We start from the raw sequence: 16,222 nt of genomic DNA on the forward strand, positions 1-16,222 counted from the left end.
CCAGTTCAACCAAACCGTGCCTAAAGTGACCTAACCTAGGTTGATATTGGCTATTCATTCTTTAAGATTTCCATGCCATTGAAAGACACAAAGTTTCGCCATTTCTGTTTATAAGTGGTTTTGTGTGTGTGTGTGTGTGTGTGTGTGTGTGTGTGTGTGTGTGTGTGTGTGTGTGTGTGTGTGTGTGTGTGTGTGTGTGTGTGTGTAATTCACCAGGTCGGTCAGGATCACTTGATGGTCGTGATGGTCAGCTTTTACCCTCCCGGAAGGGAGCTGAGAGCTCATATAGTCCGATCTAAGGGCAAGGCTGTGACCTTCACACACCCGTCCCCTTGCTCAAGGGGGACTATAACCACCCACTTCGTCAGTGAAACTTTTCGCAACCTGAGCGAGGCGCGAACTCCCGTCTACCAGATGGCAAGCGAGAACGTTACCACTGCGCCAGCGAGCGGTGTGTGTGTGTGTGTGTGTGTGTGTGTGTGTGTGTGTGTGTGTGTGTATACTTATATATTTACTTATTTACAGACATAAACGAAGACAGCACAGTGACGGGCCTTGCCTTTTATGCAATGGCCTAAATTTCTCCAACCTTTTAATATTCTGTACTTTCGACAACCCACCCCCAGACTCCACCTCCCTCCCTTCCTACGTGCATACATACCGGTACATAAATAAGTTAGACATACATACATATACTGTATACAGAGAGAAAGAGATATACATGTACTGTATATACATACAAACAAGAACATATCTGTAAATAACTAACCTTGGCTGTGAGTTGTTGATGGCGAGGTAGTCCTGTGTATTGGCCGGGGTGTAGAGTATGGGGCCCCCTCCTGCCGGGGACTTGGGGGGCGCTGTGCTGCCGTACCGGGGGCTGCTGCCGCTCATCAAGTACTCTGAGGGGCAAAGAAGGTCACGGTTTAGCCCTAAGCTTGACTGGATCATGGGTCGAATGTCAAATATAGTCATTAGGTTAGGGTGACTTGGAAGGAAGAAGGGCCATGGTGTGGTGAGGTGGTGTGGAGGTGTGGTGTTGGGTTTGGTGTGCTACGTTAGGGTTGGTCAAATGATTGGTTACGTTAAAACAGTAAGTCAAGTTAGGTAAGGCCAAGTCTGGATAGGGTAGGTTTGATCACAATTTATGTTAGGAAAGGGAGTTTATATTACTAAGTTAGGTTAGATTTGGGTAGGTGAGATCTTATGTTAGGCCAGGTTACAGCCTATAATTAGACAGGTTTGGTTGGGTCAAGTTAAAGTTGGGTTAAGTCAGCTTAAGGTAAATTAGAACATAGGTTAGGTGCGCAATGGTTGAGCTGAGTTGGGTTAGATCTGGTTAGGCTAGGTTGAGGCCTGGTTGGGGTAAGTTGGGTGAAATCTGGTTGGGGTAAGTTGAGTTAGATGTGGGTACGCTGGGTTAGGTTAGGTTAGATCTAGTTGGGTGGGGTAGTCATAAGCTAGATTAGGATGACAAGAATGCTGCGAGGTGAGGTTGTTAGGGTAGGTCAGATCAAGGGTCAGGTTAGGGTAGGTCATGGTTGGGGAACGCTCAGGGTACGACCAACAATATATACCTAATAATATAAAGACCCAAGTACAAAATGCAATAACATGAGGTACACTGCACTGATTCACCATGTGTCATTTCACTGGAGGTTTGATGATATTTCTATTTTATCATCATCATCCTTTTCCTCCTCCTCTCCCTCCTCAGCCTCCTCCTCGTGTGTGTGTGTGTGTGTGTGTGTGTGTGTGTGTGTGTGTGTGTGTGTGTGTGTGTGTGTGTGTGTGTGTGTGTGTGTGTGTGAGTTTCTATATGCGTTCGTAGTTACCAAATTCAAAATAATGTACGGTAAATAATGATTTTAAAATAACCACAATCCTGAAGCGCGAAGTTTAAAGAGAGTGAGCTAACTCTAGAACGTCATTAAAAAAGAAATAAGTGCATCAGTGAGATGTAAAGAGTTTTAAAGTTAAAGACAATTTAAGTTTCAATTGCAAGATACTGAATATGTTATTGAGAGAGAGAGAGAGAGAGAGAGAGAGAGAGAGAGAGAGAGAGAGAGAGTCGAACTAAAAGGTCGAGATGATTAGAGATGACTGATTCACGAGATAAGAGATAAGGTCAATCAGTCAGTGTAAAGAATCTGACTGGGGAGGGGGAGGGGAGAGGAGGAATTTTGAAAGGTCAGAAGTGTGTGTGAGTGAATAGGTCAGGGAAGGGTAAGGTTGTTTGTGTGTGTGTGTGTGTGTGTGTGTGTGTGTGTGTGTGTGTGTGTGTGTGTGTGTGTGTGTGTGTGTGTGTGTGTGAGAGAGAGAGAGAGAGAGAGAGAGAGAGAGAGAGAGAGAGAGAGAGAGAGAGAGAGAGAGAGAGAGAATTAAGGAGAATAAGAGAGAGAATAAGACAGTTTGAGAGAGGGGGTGGAAGTAGTTCGAGAATGAAAAGGTTAACAAAAGGTAGGCAGACAAGCAAACAGGCAGTAAAACGAAGAAGAAATGAAAGGAAAAAAAATAATTCAACTCAAGAAAAAAAAATATCCAAAAAAGAAAAGAGAATGAAATAATCTAAAGGAAGCAAAGACAAAAATAATAATAATAATAAAATAACAGAAAACCACAACCATGGCCACGACGGTAGGTGCAACGAGAGGCAAAACAGCTGATGGGCAATCCTAACCAACGGGAAATATAACAATGAATTTTAAGAGGGCTTCTGCTGGGGTAAGGGGGGTGTCTTGGCATGGAGGGGGTGGGGTGTGGGAGGGATGGGTCTGGCAGGGAGGAGGAAGGGGGGTGCTTGGGGTGGAGGGGGAGGGGACAAGATGATTTTTTCTACTCTAGTAAACAGGGAGGGAAAAGGTGGTGATGGAGGAGGAGGTAGGGAAGACAGGAAAGGAGGGGCGTTAGGGTGGAGTAGGGGAATAGGGAAAGGGGGGCAAAGGGATATGGAACGAGGGGTAGGGGGATGGGGAACGGGTGATGGGGAAAGGACGGGAGAGACACTGGAAGGGAGAGGGAGGAGGGGATAGTAAGAGGGGGTTGGTAAGTGAAGGAGAGGCGATGGGGAGAAGATAGTGATTTTCTCTCTCTCTCTCTCTCTCTCAGCGAAAGATTTATTTGCAATCTAATCGAGGTCACTGTTAACGAATATGCATCACCGTGACAAGTGATTGTGACTAATGTACTCGTATTAATAACACACAATGAATGCTATTTATCTTCATTTATCTATACATGTACCTCAATCTATCATGTCTCTAAATCTGATCACCACCACCACCATCATCCCAAAGCTATTTCCCACTAATAAAGGAAGCTGGCATTATGAACTGTCTCTATATAACAAAATAATCAAATAAATGAATAATGTATACAGACAAATAAAAAACGAAACACAAATAACCACTTACATCACCTCAACGCCTTTCCTCCGCATTTTCTTATATTTTCGATTTTATTCTTAACATAAGCTAAACACACACTAACAAATGAACAGCAATTAGGAATGTAGTGCTGTAAGGTGGGAGACTTGGGCAGCAGAGGAGGAGGATATTCGTAGGCTCAAACGTACAGAGATGATGATGATGATGATGATGATGATTAGATGGATGTGTAATGCGTCCTTGCATGACAGGCCTGGGGGGTGTTGGACTGCAAATGAAGAGTTGAGAGGAAGGATGGGGCTTAAATGTATTCGTGATGTGATGAGAAGCGGTAGAATGTGATGGTTTGGGCATGTGAAGATGGAGGATGACAACTGGGTGCAGAGGGTGAGATGTGTGAACTTCAGGGGAAGAGTTGCGACAGGGAGACCGAAAAAGACTTGGGACGGGGTCAAAGAGTGTGACCTCAAGGATAAGTGACTGAATAAAGAGGCTGCTAGAGATACAACAGCGTGGACAGCCGCCATTAGGTGGCAATGGTCGATGCATACAAGCATGCTGGAGCCTTTATAAACAAAAAGAACGAAACTGAAACGACTATCCATCTTCCCTCATTTTCACCCTTTAACTTGTACAAACCAACGACATCATAATACTACATTCTTCTTATTCCCAGACAATGTTTTCCAGGTCATGCCTGCACCATAAAAGCGAACGGGTTAATAATGGCAATGTCTATTTCAAATCGAAAAATCTGCTCTAACCTGAACAGCATCGCGTATCACAAAAAGGAAAAAAAAAAAAAAAACTGGCGGTACCTAATCTGTTTTCACTATACCAACGGGATTAATACCTCAAAATAACGTATCAAAACACAGTCTATATACAAACCATGCAATTTTTAATCTCCCCTTTCTAAGCCCCACCTCTAATCCCCAATTCCACCTCGCTTCAAAATGGCAGGTCTGGTACACACAACCCGAAAATCCAATATATTCACGTCTTGTCCGAGGCCTGAAAAGAGGATTGAATTGTGTCCGTGTGAGGGGAAGGGGTGGGGAGGAATGGGGAGAGGATGGAGAAGGGAGAGGAGGGGGATGGAGAGGGGGAAGGGGTGGGATGAGGGGAAGAGGAAAGGGTGTGATGGAGAGGGGAGCGGAACGGGTGGGATGAAGAGGGGATAGGAAAGGGTGTGATGGAGAGGGGAGCGGAACGGGTGGGATGGAGAGGGGATAGGAAAGGGTGGGATGGAGAGGGGAGCGAAAGGGGTGCATGGGATGGCGAGGGTAGAAAAAGGAGCGGGATGGAAAAGGACAGGAGGGGAGGAAAAGGGAGAAGGGGTGGGGGAGGGAGAAAGGGGAAGAAGGGAGGAGAGAATAAGGGTAGGAGACAGCTGAGAAGGGGCAAGGGAGAAGGCGAAAGGGAAGGACAGAAGGCAAGTTAAGGGTGGCGAGAGTGGGAAAAGAGAAAGGAGGGGAGGGGAAAAGAAAGCGAGAGGCTGGAATGCAGTGGAAGGACTAGGATGGATTTGGGGATGGGTGATGGAGATGGATGGGGAAGAGGGGAGGGTAGAAAGGAGGGGAGTGGAGAGGGGAAATATGTTCGACGGGGAGGGGAGGGGTGGGATGAGGAAAAAGGGGAGGGTTGGGAGGAGAGGGATGAACAGAGAAATAAGTGTGAAGAGGGGGGGAGGATTGGGAGAAGGGAGATGGTGAAGGGGGATGCGTGGGACAGGGGGAAGCGTAGCCCAGCAGCAGGCAACCAGGCGGCAAGCTGACACAAAAATTTCTCCCGATTTGCACCGATATTGTTGAGGGAGACTAGTAGAGGGAGGTGAGGGGAGAAGAATGCAGGTGGAGGGGTGAGGGATGCAGGTGGGGGGGAAGAGGAAGTGGTAGGGAAAGGGAGGATGGAAATACGGGAGAGAGAGAGAGAGAGAGAGAGAGGGGGGGGGGACGGGGGTTGGAAGAGAGATGGAAGGGATGGTGGAGAGAGTAGGTGAGAGGAAATGAGAGCGGGGAGGACTGGGGAGACTAGAGGGGGGCAGAGTGCTGGAAGAAGAGAATGGGGAATAAAGGGTATATGAGGGAAAAGACGGGGAGGAAGACTGGGAGGGAGGGAGACAGCACAGGTGAGGGAAAGAATAAGTAGGAGACTGAACTGTGTCGGGGAATAGGGATGAGGGAGGCAAAGGAAAGGGAAAGGGGGAGGGAGAGAATAAATAAGACGAGAGGGGAAAGCCAGGAAGTGAGAAAGGTGAGAGATTAGGATAAGGGGAGAGGAGGGGGGGAAGGGTGCAAGCAGAGATCGTAAATATGTTAATACTCTATCATAGCCTACCTCGTCACTGGCATACAACAGGGTAAAATAAAAAAAAATACAAAGTTCACCTAATATTTCACTTCATACTAATTCACCAGCTGGCTTAAATTTCACCTCCTCTGCTTTTCCATCTTCCCCTGCTGGCCAAAATTCCACAGGGAGGAAAGTGTGAAGCAACAGCAGTGAAAATGGTAGACGAACTGCTGCAACAAGCTGTAAAAATCTTCATCCTTCAGTCAATATTAAATTCCACTTCATGTATGGAATGGTCTATCAACAGCATCTCCAAAAATATATCTGTCTATTGAAAACCCTTCCAAGAATCTACTCGTCTATCTATCGCCAAAAATTTATCATATTCAGAGAGAGAGAGAGAGAGTGGGGGGGTTACGGGAAGATAGGAAAGGTGGTAGTGGAGAGGGGTAGGGGTGAGTCAGGGAGAAAAATAGAGAGGGGGGAGGAAGGACGGGGTGGAAGCGGGAGGGGAAGAGGGGGGGGGACCTCAGGGAACAAAATAACATGACAGCTTACATGACGGGTGCCATACGGACAGACAGGCGAACAGACAGACACACACACATGACTACTCTGACGGACGGACATGTGGAAGAAAATGCATGGAAAAAAAAAAAGGGTCGAAATATTTTGTTCCAATATATAGAGACATCAGTATCATCGCCACCATTATCATCATCATCATCATCATCATCATCACCATCATCATCATAACTACTATCTTCGCTACCATCACCATTCTCCTCCTATTCCATTATCATTAACCTCATCCTATTGTCATCATCACCATCATCATCATAACTACTGTACTATCTTCGCTACCATCATCATTCTCCTCCTATTCCATTATCATTAACCTCATCCTCACATCTAAACATGGAGACGTGTAAAACAAGGGTAAGGCAAATATCACACACACACACACACACACACACACACACACACACACACACACACACACACACAGAAGCGTCAAGGTAAATAAAAGCCAGGCAGATAGATTAAACAGAAAGACAGATAGACAAACGAGCTAGCATTGGCTGAGTGGATTAAAATAACAGAATATGACATGCAATAAATACAACACGCAAAATCACTCTATGCTTCGCCAAAATTTGTAAAAAAATAAATAAATAAATAAATAAACAAAAAATAAAACGATTACCGAAAATATTGCACCCAAAAATTTCAGGCCAAAGTATTGTTAATGGCGTTGTTAATAATAAATGCTGTATTAGTTTTTATTTTTCGTGATGTATGCGCTGCTGTGTAATTGTTCCTGTTGACGATGATGATGTTAATAAATGTTACTGCTGATACTGGAGTCGCTGTTGTTGTTATTGTTAGAAATGTTGCTGTCACTGTTGTTGCTGTTCATGTCCTTGTTGATGCTGCTGTTAAAGTATTGTTCATAAAAGCATTGGCGTTCATAGTGCGGTTCAATATTTTTCATAGTGTTCAATGTTAATACTGGTTATTTTTATTGATGTACTTCTTATTTATTTATTTATTTATTTATCTGCAGCAGCATCACCAAAGTCGTCGTCTGTGTGTGTGTGTGTGTGTGTGTGTGTGTGTGTGTGTGTGTGTGTGTGTGTGTGTGTGTGTGTGTGTGTGTGTGTGTGGTTTCTGTTAGTGTTGGCAGTGCTTTTTTTTTTTCCTTTGCTGATACCCCCACCACCACTTATATTCCAACCAGCCTCTCCCTTTTGCAAATTTTCACACGGATATAAACACCACAAAACGGCAAATCCGATCGAATCCCAAATCCATAGAGAATCCGATGCTACCGTACGGGACGAAGGGGGAACTATGGACTCTCTCTCCCTCGTACGAGAGATGAATGTATGGGATTTTCAAAACAGTGTCCCTTTGGACTCTCCCTCCCTCCCTCTAATCCCTCATACACACACACTTCCCCCCTCCCCCTTTCTCTGTCGATTCCCCTTTTTTCTCCATTCACACACACACACACACACACACACACACACACACACACACACACAGTTTCCTATCCTTTTTCTTTTACATACACAAATACATATACACACAAATTAAAGGAACCGACACACGTTTCTACATCAATAACTGATTAAAGCATACCATTCCTCCTCCTCCTCATCCCTCATCAAGAACCCACCTCGTACCCTTCTATCCACCCCATACTAAACCCACCTTCACCACTCCATCCCTCACACGCCACCCTCATCACCTACCCACCACCGACACCAACCCACCTTCATCACCCTACCCCCCCTACCATACCATCTATCCCTCCCCCACCCCCGCAGCACTCAAGTCGTAAAGCCAACTCTATAATGGTGATATACTGCGGACCTCCCAGTGAAAAGTAACGCTGGGATCTCCATATAGTGAGGCCAGGGTGGGGAGCGTCCATTTTGGGATGATAAAACGAGGAGCGAGGGAGGTAAGTAAGTTTTTAAGGATAAGGATAGGGAGTATGTTTGAAGGTCTGGGATGCTTGGGCTTAATGGGTGATAGATTGGTGGACTGGCAGATAGAGTGAGTGTGTGTGTGTGTGTGTGTGTGTGTGTGTGTGTGTGTGTGTGTGTGTGTGTGTGTGAGAGAGAGAGAGAGAGAGAGAGAGAGAGAGAGAGAGAGAGAGAGAGAGAAATATAATACAATTTGAGGGGAGGAGAGGCAGCAATAATGCAACCATCTGTGACCTGCATGAGACACAGCACTGAGGGGGAAAAATTAAGAAAAAAAAACAAGACGGCGAAGGGAAGGGAAGGAAGTAAATTAATCTGATATGAAAAGTAAAATAATAACAGAAACAAGAGAATTATATTACGCCCAATACAAAGGGGTCTTTTATGGTCTATGGGTATCTTTGTTATCATGAAATAAGGGGATATATTAATCTGAGAGAGAGAGAGAGAGACACACACACACACACACACACACACACACACACACACACACACACACACACACACATACACACTACTACTATTACTACTACTACTGGGTGTTAGGGAGTTAGTGGAGATGATTATGGAGATGATGGGGGAGAGGGGAACATCCTGGTGAGGGGGAGAGAGAGGAAGGGCTCAGTATGCTTGGAATGCGGTGCTCACTTACGTATGGGAGTTTGGAAGGAGTTGGGTAGAGTTGAGAGGAAGGGGGAGGGGAAGGAGGATGGAAGGACGAGAGAGAGAGAGAGAGAGAGGGGGGGGGGGATATTGGAAAAGCTGAAAAGGGATGGATGATCGGAAATGCGAAAAGGGGATTAGTGAATGGGCAGAAGGATGTAGGTGTACCAAAGAAGTGAAGAGAAATGGAGAAATATATACAAGGTGTACCCTATAGCCCCATTTACCTGTCATTACCTAAAATTCTACCTGTATTCGGGTTCAGAGCATTATATCTCGTTTCAGAGCTTAATTTCACGTTTCAAAATGTAAATTCTTACTACTTTGACGTTCCCCAAGTCGACATTAATTTCTTCCACACTGTCACGAAACTGCACAAATATAACGCAAGGCCTCAAAATATAAACAAGTAAATAAATGAATACGAATAAAAACAGGAGACAGGAAGAGAGAGGAGTCTGAAATTGCACATAAAAATTGTTCTGCTTTCCTTGTCCATCAGTCTTCCTCACAAAATTTTTAGGTCTGTCTAAAACTGTCTTCTCTCGGCCTGTCCTGTCTTATGTCTTCTTTCTCTGATTTTCTCCAGCCCTCCGTTTTCTTTCCTGCTCTTTTATTCCTGTCTCTCTGCTGTCTACCCTTGTCAGTTCCGTCTGTTTTTGCCTGTCTGCTTTCTCTCTCTCTCTCTCTCTCTCTCTCTCTCTGTCCATGTCCCTGTCTCCATGTTGCACTGCAAGATGCATGAGACGGTGACAGTGATGCAACAGGGGTGGGGGGACGTGCAACATTGAGTGCCTCCAGCCATGTTGTGTCCTGATGCATGAGAGAGAGAGAGAGAGAGAGAGATAATAATAGGAAAATACATCATGTTAGTGTTATCAATGCTGTTAGTGTTACTTTTGCTATAATACTATATCTATCTATAGCCAGACGCCATAATCCCGTATGGGATGGCCGTTTGTCTGAGTTGTTTTAAGGGGAGGGGCACTAACCCTCCATAATAATAATAATAATAATAACACCAATAATGATCAATCACCACCATCAACATTATTACTATTATTACATTTATTATTTTATCCTTATCATCAATAATATTACCACTGTTGCCGTTGTTATTGTTGTCATTGCTTTACCGATAACACAAATGACCCAGCGTTACGCTACTGGGCTTTGATTGGTGACCCCTCATTACAATCACTAATAACCAGTGACCCTAATGACCTAATTAGCCCATAATAGGCCTTGTTTATGACCCCTATTGCCGTGCTCTGTGGTCACCGGAATTTAAGTGATTTAGTGTTTAATAATTGTTTTGTGTTTTAACTGTTTGTGATTATATTAACGGGACTGGTAGAACTGAGAAGGATGGGGGAAATTCTCTCTCTTTTATCTCCTAACTTCACAACCCTTTCAACTTTCCCCTCCTCCTCAACACCCCCCACCTCATCCCCTTTCCCTCCCCTCACTCCCCCTTCCCTAACCCTTACTACACTTCCATCACCCCTCCCCTCCCCTCCCCTCCTCTACTCCACTCCCTTCCCCTCAACTCCCTCCTCCCATCCCCTCCACTCCCCCCTCCAAGAATTCGAATCTGACCTCTGACTCTGACCTGACAGTTTTCTCAACTTTTACCAAGCACAAAAAAAGGAAAAAATTAAAAAGGAAGAAGAAGTAAAAAAATTGGGGTCCATTAAGTGTCTGCATCTCTCTCTCTCTCTCTCTCTCTCTCTCTCTCTCTCTCTCTCTCTCTCTCACACACACACACACACACACACACACACACACACACACACAAACCCTTCCCCACAAAAACGTTTCTTCCCACTCTTTCTTTTTATTAGGTGGGAATAAGAAAAATGAAATGTTTTATCTTTCTCTCATCACGATTGTCATTTAAATAACAAGATGGCGGCCCTGGCAATCCCTTCCAATCAGGTCTAATCCTTCACAAACAGGATCGGAATCTAAGCCAGTGCAATTCCCGAAACGCTTTGGAGTTAATTATGGCAAAAGCTCTTGATGCACGTACCCAATATGTTATACGGATTTACCCATCATTAATTACATCAAAACACGCACGCACACGCACTCACACGCAAAAGCACGCACACTCACTCACACGCAAACGCACGCACACTCACTCACACGCAAACGCACGCGCACACACACGATCAAAAGGCTAAACTGAGTGACCATGGCCAAATACAAGCAGCTAAAGTCCCTCTGCAATACATGATTTTTACACACACACACACACACACACACACACACACACACACAATCAAAATCCCGAAATTCCCCCCTAGATCTCTCTTTCTCTCTCTCTCTCTCTCTCTCTCTCTCTCTCTCTCTCTCTCTCTCTCTCTCTCTCGGTCCATCAATTTTCTGTTCCATTTATCATCCGACGAACTCTTTCCTCTTTTTTGACATCCTCATCCTACACCCCTCCGCTCTCTCTCTCTCTCTCTCTCTCTCTCTCACACACACACACACACACACACACACACACACACACACACACACACACACACAAACACAAACACACACACAAAATTCTCATCAAATACACCTGTAAAAAAAATAATAATCCCCTAACCCAAACCTTACATGGCCATCTAACCCCTTGGCATTTCCCCCTTTCCCTTTCCCCTCCCCTCCCGTTCCATTTCCTTTCCTTCCTTTCCCTCCCCATCCCTATTCCCACTCCCTCAACAAAACCTTTCTCCTACCCGCTTCCCTTACTACCCCTTCCCCACTCCCCTCCTCTCCCCTCCCCATCCCTATACCCACTCCCTCAACAAAACCTTTCTCCTACCCCCTCCCCTTACTACCCCTTCCCTTTACCCCTTCCTTTACTACCCCTTCCCGACTCCCCTCCCCATCCCCATACCCACTCCCACAACAAAACCTTTCTCCTACCCCTTCCCTTTCCCCCTCCTTTACTACCCCTTCCCGACTCCCCTCCTCTCCCCTCCCCATCCCTATTCCCACTCCCACCACAAAACCTTTCTCCTACCCCCTCCCCTTACTACCCCCCTTCTTTTCCCCCTCCCTTTACTAACCCTTCCCCACACCCCTCCTCTCCCCTCCCCCGTCCCCTCCCCTCTACCATTATGTCCAAACAGTTATCCCGGATTCCATTACAGGATTATTTTATTGCAGTTAGCCTCAATCAAGAGAAATAATTTACAGTGCTGGGGTGTAGGGGAGGGGAGAGGCGGGGGGAAAGGAGGAGGAGGGAAAGGGGTTATGTGGAAGGGAAAGGATGGATGAGGAGGAGGGGAAGGGGGGAAAGAGGAGGAAATGATGAGGAGAAGGGAGAATGGGGCATAAACCAGTGTAAATAATATAATAATAATAATAATAATAATAATAATAATAATAATAATAATAATACATCGCCATCGTCGTCATCACTATCATCAATCATACAAACCCTTTTTCTACGATCACTCACATTACTTTCATCATCATCATCATCATCATCAATCTTCTCCTCCTCATCATCATCTCCAAACTCTCACCACTACCAACTAATCCTTATCACTTTATCACCTATTATAAATCCCTCAGACAAGTGAGTTAATGTGGCTTGTACACCTAATTGATATTCAGCTTTATATCAGGCTCTAATTAAACCCCAATGTCGCACACAAAGCCGTTTTGATGCAGGTTTTGTGCTGGGTTGGGTTTGGGTTGGGGCAGGGTGTGGTGACGTGGGTTGGGTTGGGTTGGTCAGATCGGGTAGGGTTGGTCGGACCGGGTAGGGTTGGTAGGATGGGGCAGGGTTAATCGGATCGGGTTAGTCGGCTGGGAACAAAAGAGAGGAAAAACAATGCAGGTTTCAGATTACCAAGCGAAATCAGATCTCCATTTTCAGCCCGTACCATTTTTTATTCCTTTATAGCGATTCAACAAACGAGTCAAATAAATAAATAAATAAAAAAAAGCATAAATAAACCTGGTAAATCTTTGTTGCGACACACGATTAATTAAGGCCAGAGGAACCCACGCCAATCCAATACGAGGCACTATAACTACAGATAAAAGCTGATAATTGGGGATGCACTACATTCCTTTTCAAAGCTTCATTGCATAAACTCTTCTGGTCATTTCAAACTCATTCGCTAGACAGAAATAAGGTGATGACAGCAGAGAAGGTGATGATGATGATGGTGGTGGTGGCTGTGGTGATGATGATGATGATGATGATGATGATGATGATGATGACGACGACGATACAAACAGCACGCCCCTATATAAACTCGCCTTGTATTCACTCCCACCCTAACAACCACTTAACCCTCGCCAATTACAGCCAATCAATAGGGTCGTTGGGTAGTTCAGACAAGCCAAATTACCAATGACGACTAAACTAAGACAATGGGGAGTATTTCTCTCTCTCTCTCTCTCTCTCTCTCTCAGGGGGTCTCGCACTTATTTCTTACTAGTTTTATTTGTTTATCACGCCTTTAACCCTTTCATGGTCAGATTAACTCTATATCCCATTCCAGCTGACGCCAGACGGTTTTATTTAGCTAAGGATGAGTCATAGGAGCCTGAGGTCCCTATTCTCGTCGGGTAAGGAGCCTCCCTGGCACCACTTCTTTAGCGATTTATTTTCCTAACTACCCATTAATATCACCTTTTTTTGCATATCTCCTTTTAACATCGAAGCAGATCTCAAAACACATTAGAATACGGTGATGAAGCAGAATCAGAAGTAAACAAGCTTCCTAACAGCACTACTATACCGCCATGGACAGGGACGCCTTCACGTGGTGGCACCTATATACCCAGGTGGCTTAGCTGCCTGGTTATAAGTAACGCCCCTCCTTCCTCCCTATCCCCCAAAAGGAGGATGGTGGACCGCAGGGACATACACACACACACGAGTAACTTAATTAAATCCTTCCCACTTCCATCAGTCGCTACCTCTCCCCTCTCCACCTCTCTGTTTTACTTCATTTGTCACCTGTTTTATATTGCTCCTCTCTCTCTCTCTCTCTCTCTCTCTCTCTCTCTCTCTCTCTCTCTCCATTTATCACTTCCTTTTGTTTTCCTTCTGATCCTCCAATCGAGCATTACCCTCACATCAATAACTCAGTATATCATCCCTTCTCCTCTCTCTCTCTCTCTCCAACTGCCCCAGCATTTCATTTTCCCAACACTTTTGTTTCAGGAAGCTCAGGGAAAAAACACAAACTATTATTTTTTCAGACCCAACTTCATAGTGGAAAAAACTACTTGGGCTATTTTTTTTTTTTTTTTTCACTTTTTTCTTCTTCTCCCAATGATTAATGTCGGGCTATATCAGGATAGAATTTCGGAAAACTGGAGTCCGTGATAAGGATGGATGCAGGATGGATGGCAGGAAGGAGAAAGGAAACAGGGAATGAATGGGATGGGATGCGCTGGGATGCATGGATGGATGGAAGAGGGAAGGGGAGGGAGGAAGGAAGGAAGAGGCGAAGGAAAGAAAGATGGATGGATGGAGAGATGGAGGGAAGGAAGGATGGATGAATTGATTGACGGAAGGAAAGATGGATGGATACTTGGATACATGGATGGATGGATGGATGGATGGATGGATGGAAGGAAGGAATGAAGGAACGACATGTATTATGGGTAATACATTTAGTATTATACCAAAAGAAACACAATTAAGGATGGACAGGAGGAATAACAATACAGAGAGACACGGGACGCAGGAGAAAGGAAGAAAGGGTGGGTGTGACGGGAGGAACGGAGAGAGGGAGGGAGGGAGGGGGGATGAAAGGTATTATGGAAAACGTAACTGCTAGGAAATTATTAAACCTCTTGTTATTTTGGGACGAAATTCTTAGAGTATCCTTGCAACACATAGACAAGTTTGGTGTATTTTTCTTACCCCCAGTTAGTTTAATTCAGCCCACCCCCTCTCCTCCCCAAATCTCAGACGGAAGGCATTAATAACAACCTCAATCAACCTTTCCACTGGACAAATCACTCTCAATACAATCTCTCCCACCGAAGGCTCTAGACAGAAGCAGACTCTAATTACCATTTGGCGCAAGCAAAAGGCCTAGAAAAAAATAAGTCTACTATTGGAAGTAGAAAGAAAATGGCAAATACTGAAGGAAATATAGACAGAGGATGCCAAGTAAATATTCTAAAGGCAAACATAGGTTGAAAATAGCCCCAAAATCTGCAACGAACCTCCCCTAGCAAAGTCTACCCTGCGAAACACGGGCCCTTCGTTTTCTATGACTACCTTGTATTGACGCACACACTACCTACCATTCCTGTTTGTTTGGGTGGCTTTAGGGGGGGTAGTGGAGGGCGTAGGATTGTTTTGATGATGCCAGCCTATCTTTTCTAACTCCTACTATACAACACACACTATATTTATCTCATCTACAATGCCATCTACCACTCAATGTTTGTATTAGTAGCGGTGCAAGGGCGATGGTGGAGGGAGTGGGATGTTGGTTAGAGGTCTCTGATGATGCTAGTTTCTCTCTCCTAACTCCTGCGTTGTCTGTTCTAGCCCTCAACTAACGCCTAATTCCTAACCTCCTAGCATTTGTTTGTTCTGGTAGAGGTGCAGGGGGTGGATGGTGGCAAGGACAGGGAGGGGGGAAAGATTTTGGGAGTGGGTCTTTAACAGGATGTGTCATGTATCTTTTAACCCTATACTGTATCTTGTAACTCAATGCTGTATCTAACTCCCTGACTCTACTCCTTTGATGTTAGACAAAATTCCTTACAAAATGCATCTGCCTTCTAACCATTCATCATCGCTGTTTCTAATTCCTTCTCATTTGTTAGCATATTCTTAGGGAGGTATTCTCGTGCAAGGCAAGGAGAGAGGAAAGTGGATGGTTGGAAACTCCCCCTTCCCCCCAACTAAATCTGCTCCATTCCCATCTCACCCCTCCCAAGGATCCAGTCTGTCAGAATGGATGGAAGGAGAGGAGGAAGAATGGATGACAGAAAGGAGAAAAGGAAGAAAGGAAGGAAGAACAGAAAGGAATGAGGAAAGGAAGACATGAAAGAGGAAAGGAAGAAAGGAAGTAGGAAAGGAAGAAGGGAAAAAAGACAGCAAATAAAATGGAAGGGATGACTGGGAACGAAAACAAAACAAGAAAGTAAGATCGAAAGGAGGGAGAGATGGCAGGCGGTAGAAGAGGGTCAAAGGCAGGAAGTAAGCCAGAATGCGTAGACAGGACCAAACACTGAAGGAAGAGAATCCCAGAAGATGACATGAGGAAAACAGAATTCGAAATAGCAGGAAACTAAAAGAAACCAGGAAGGAAGAAAAGGCAGGCATGAAAAGAACATACGAAAAGGCAGGAAAGTAATGAACAAGGAAATAGGATGGAAGGATGGAATGGCAAG

At 44.8% G+C, this 16,222-nt stretch overlaps 1 protein-coding gene across 1 annotated transcript in view; it reads right to left on the reverse strand.

The window, feature by feature from the left end:
• Positions 1–16,222, reverse strand: part of Ten-a (Teneurin-a transmembrane protein) — a 475,834-nt gene that overhangs the window by 261,622 nt on the left and 197,990 nt on the right. The window contains 1 exon segment of the mRNA XM_080281215.1: positions 770–902. Within this exon segment, the coding sequence (XP_080137341.1) occupies positions 770–902 (133 nt within the window).

The sequence above is a fragment of the Coenobita brevimanus genome, chromosome 88, assembly GCF_032717465.1.
Source record: "Coenobita brevimanus isolate Jiangsu-jjx chromosome 88, ASM3271746v2, whole genome shotgun sequence".
NCBI classification, from domain to species: Eukaryota; Metazoa; Arthropoda; class Malacostraca; order Decapoda; family Coenobitidae; genus Coenobita; species Coenobita brevimanus.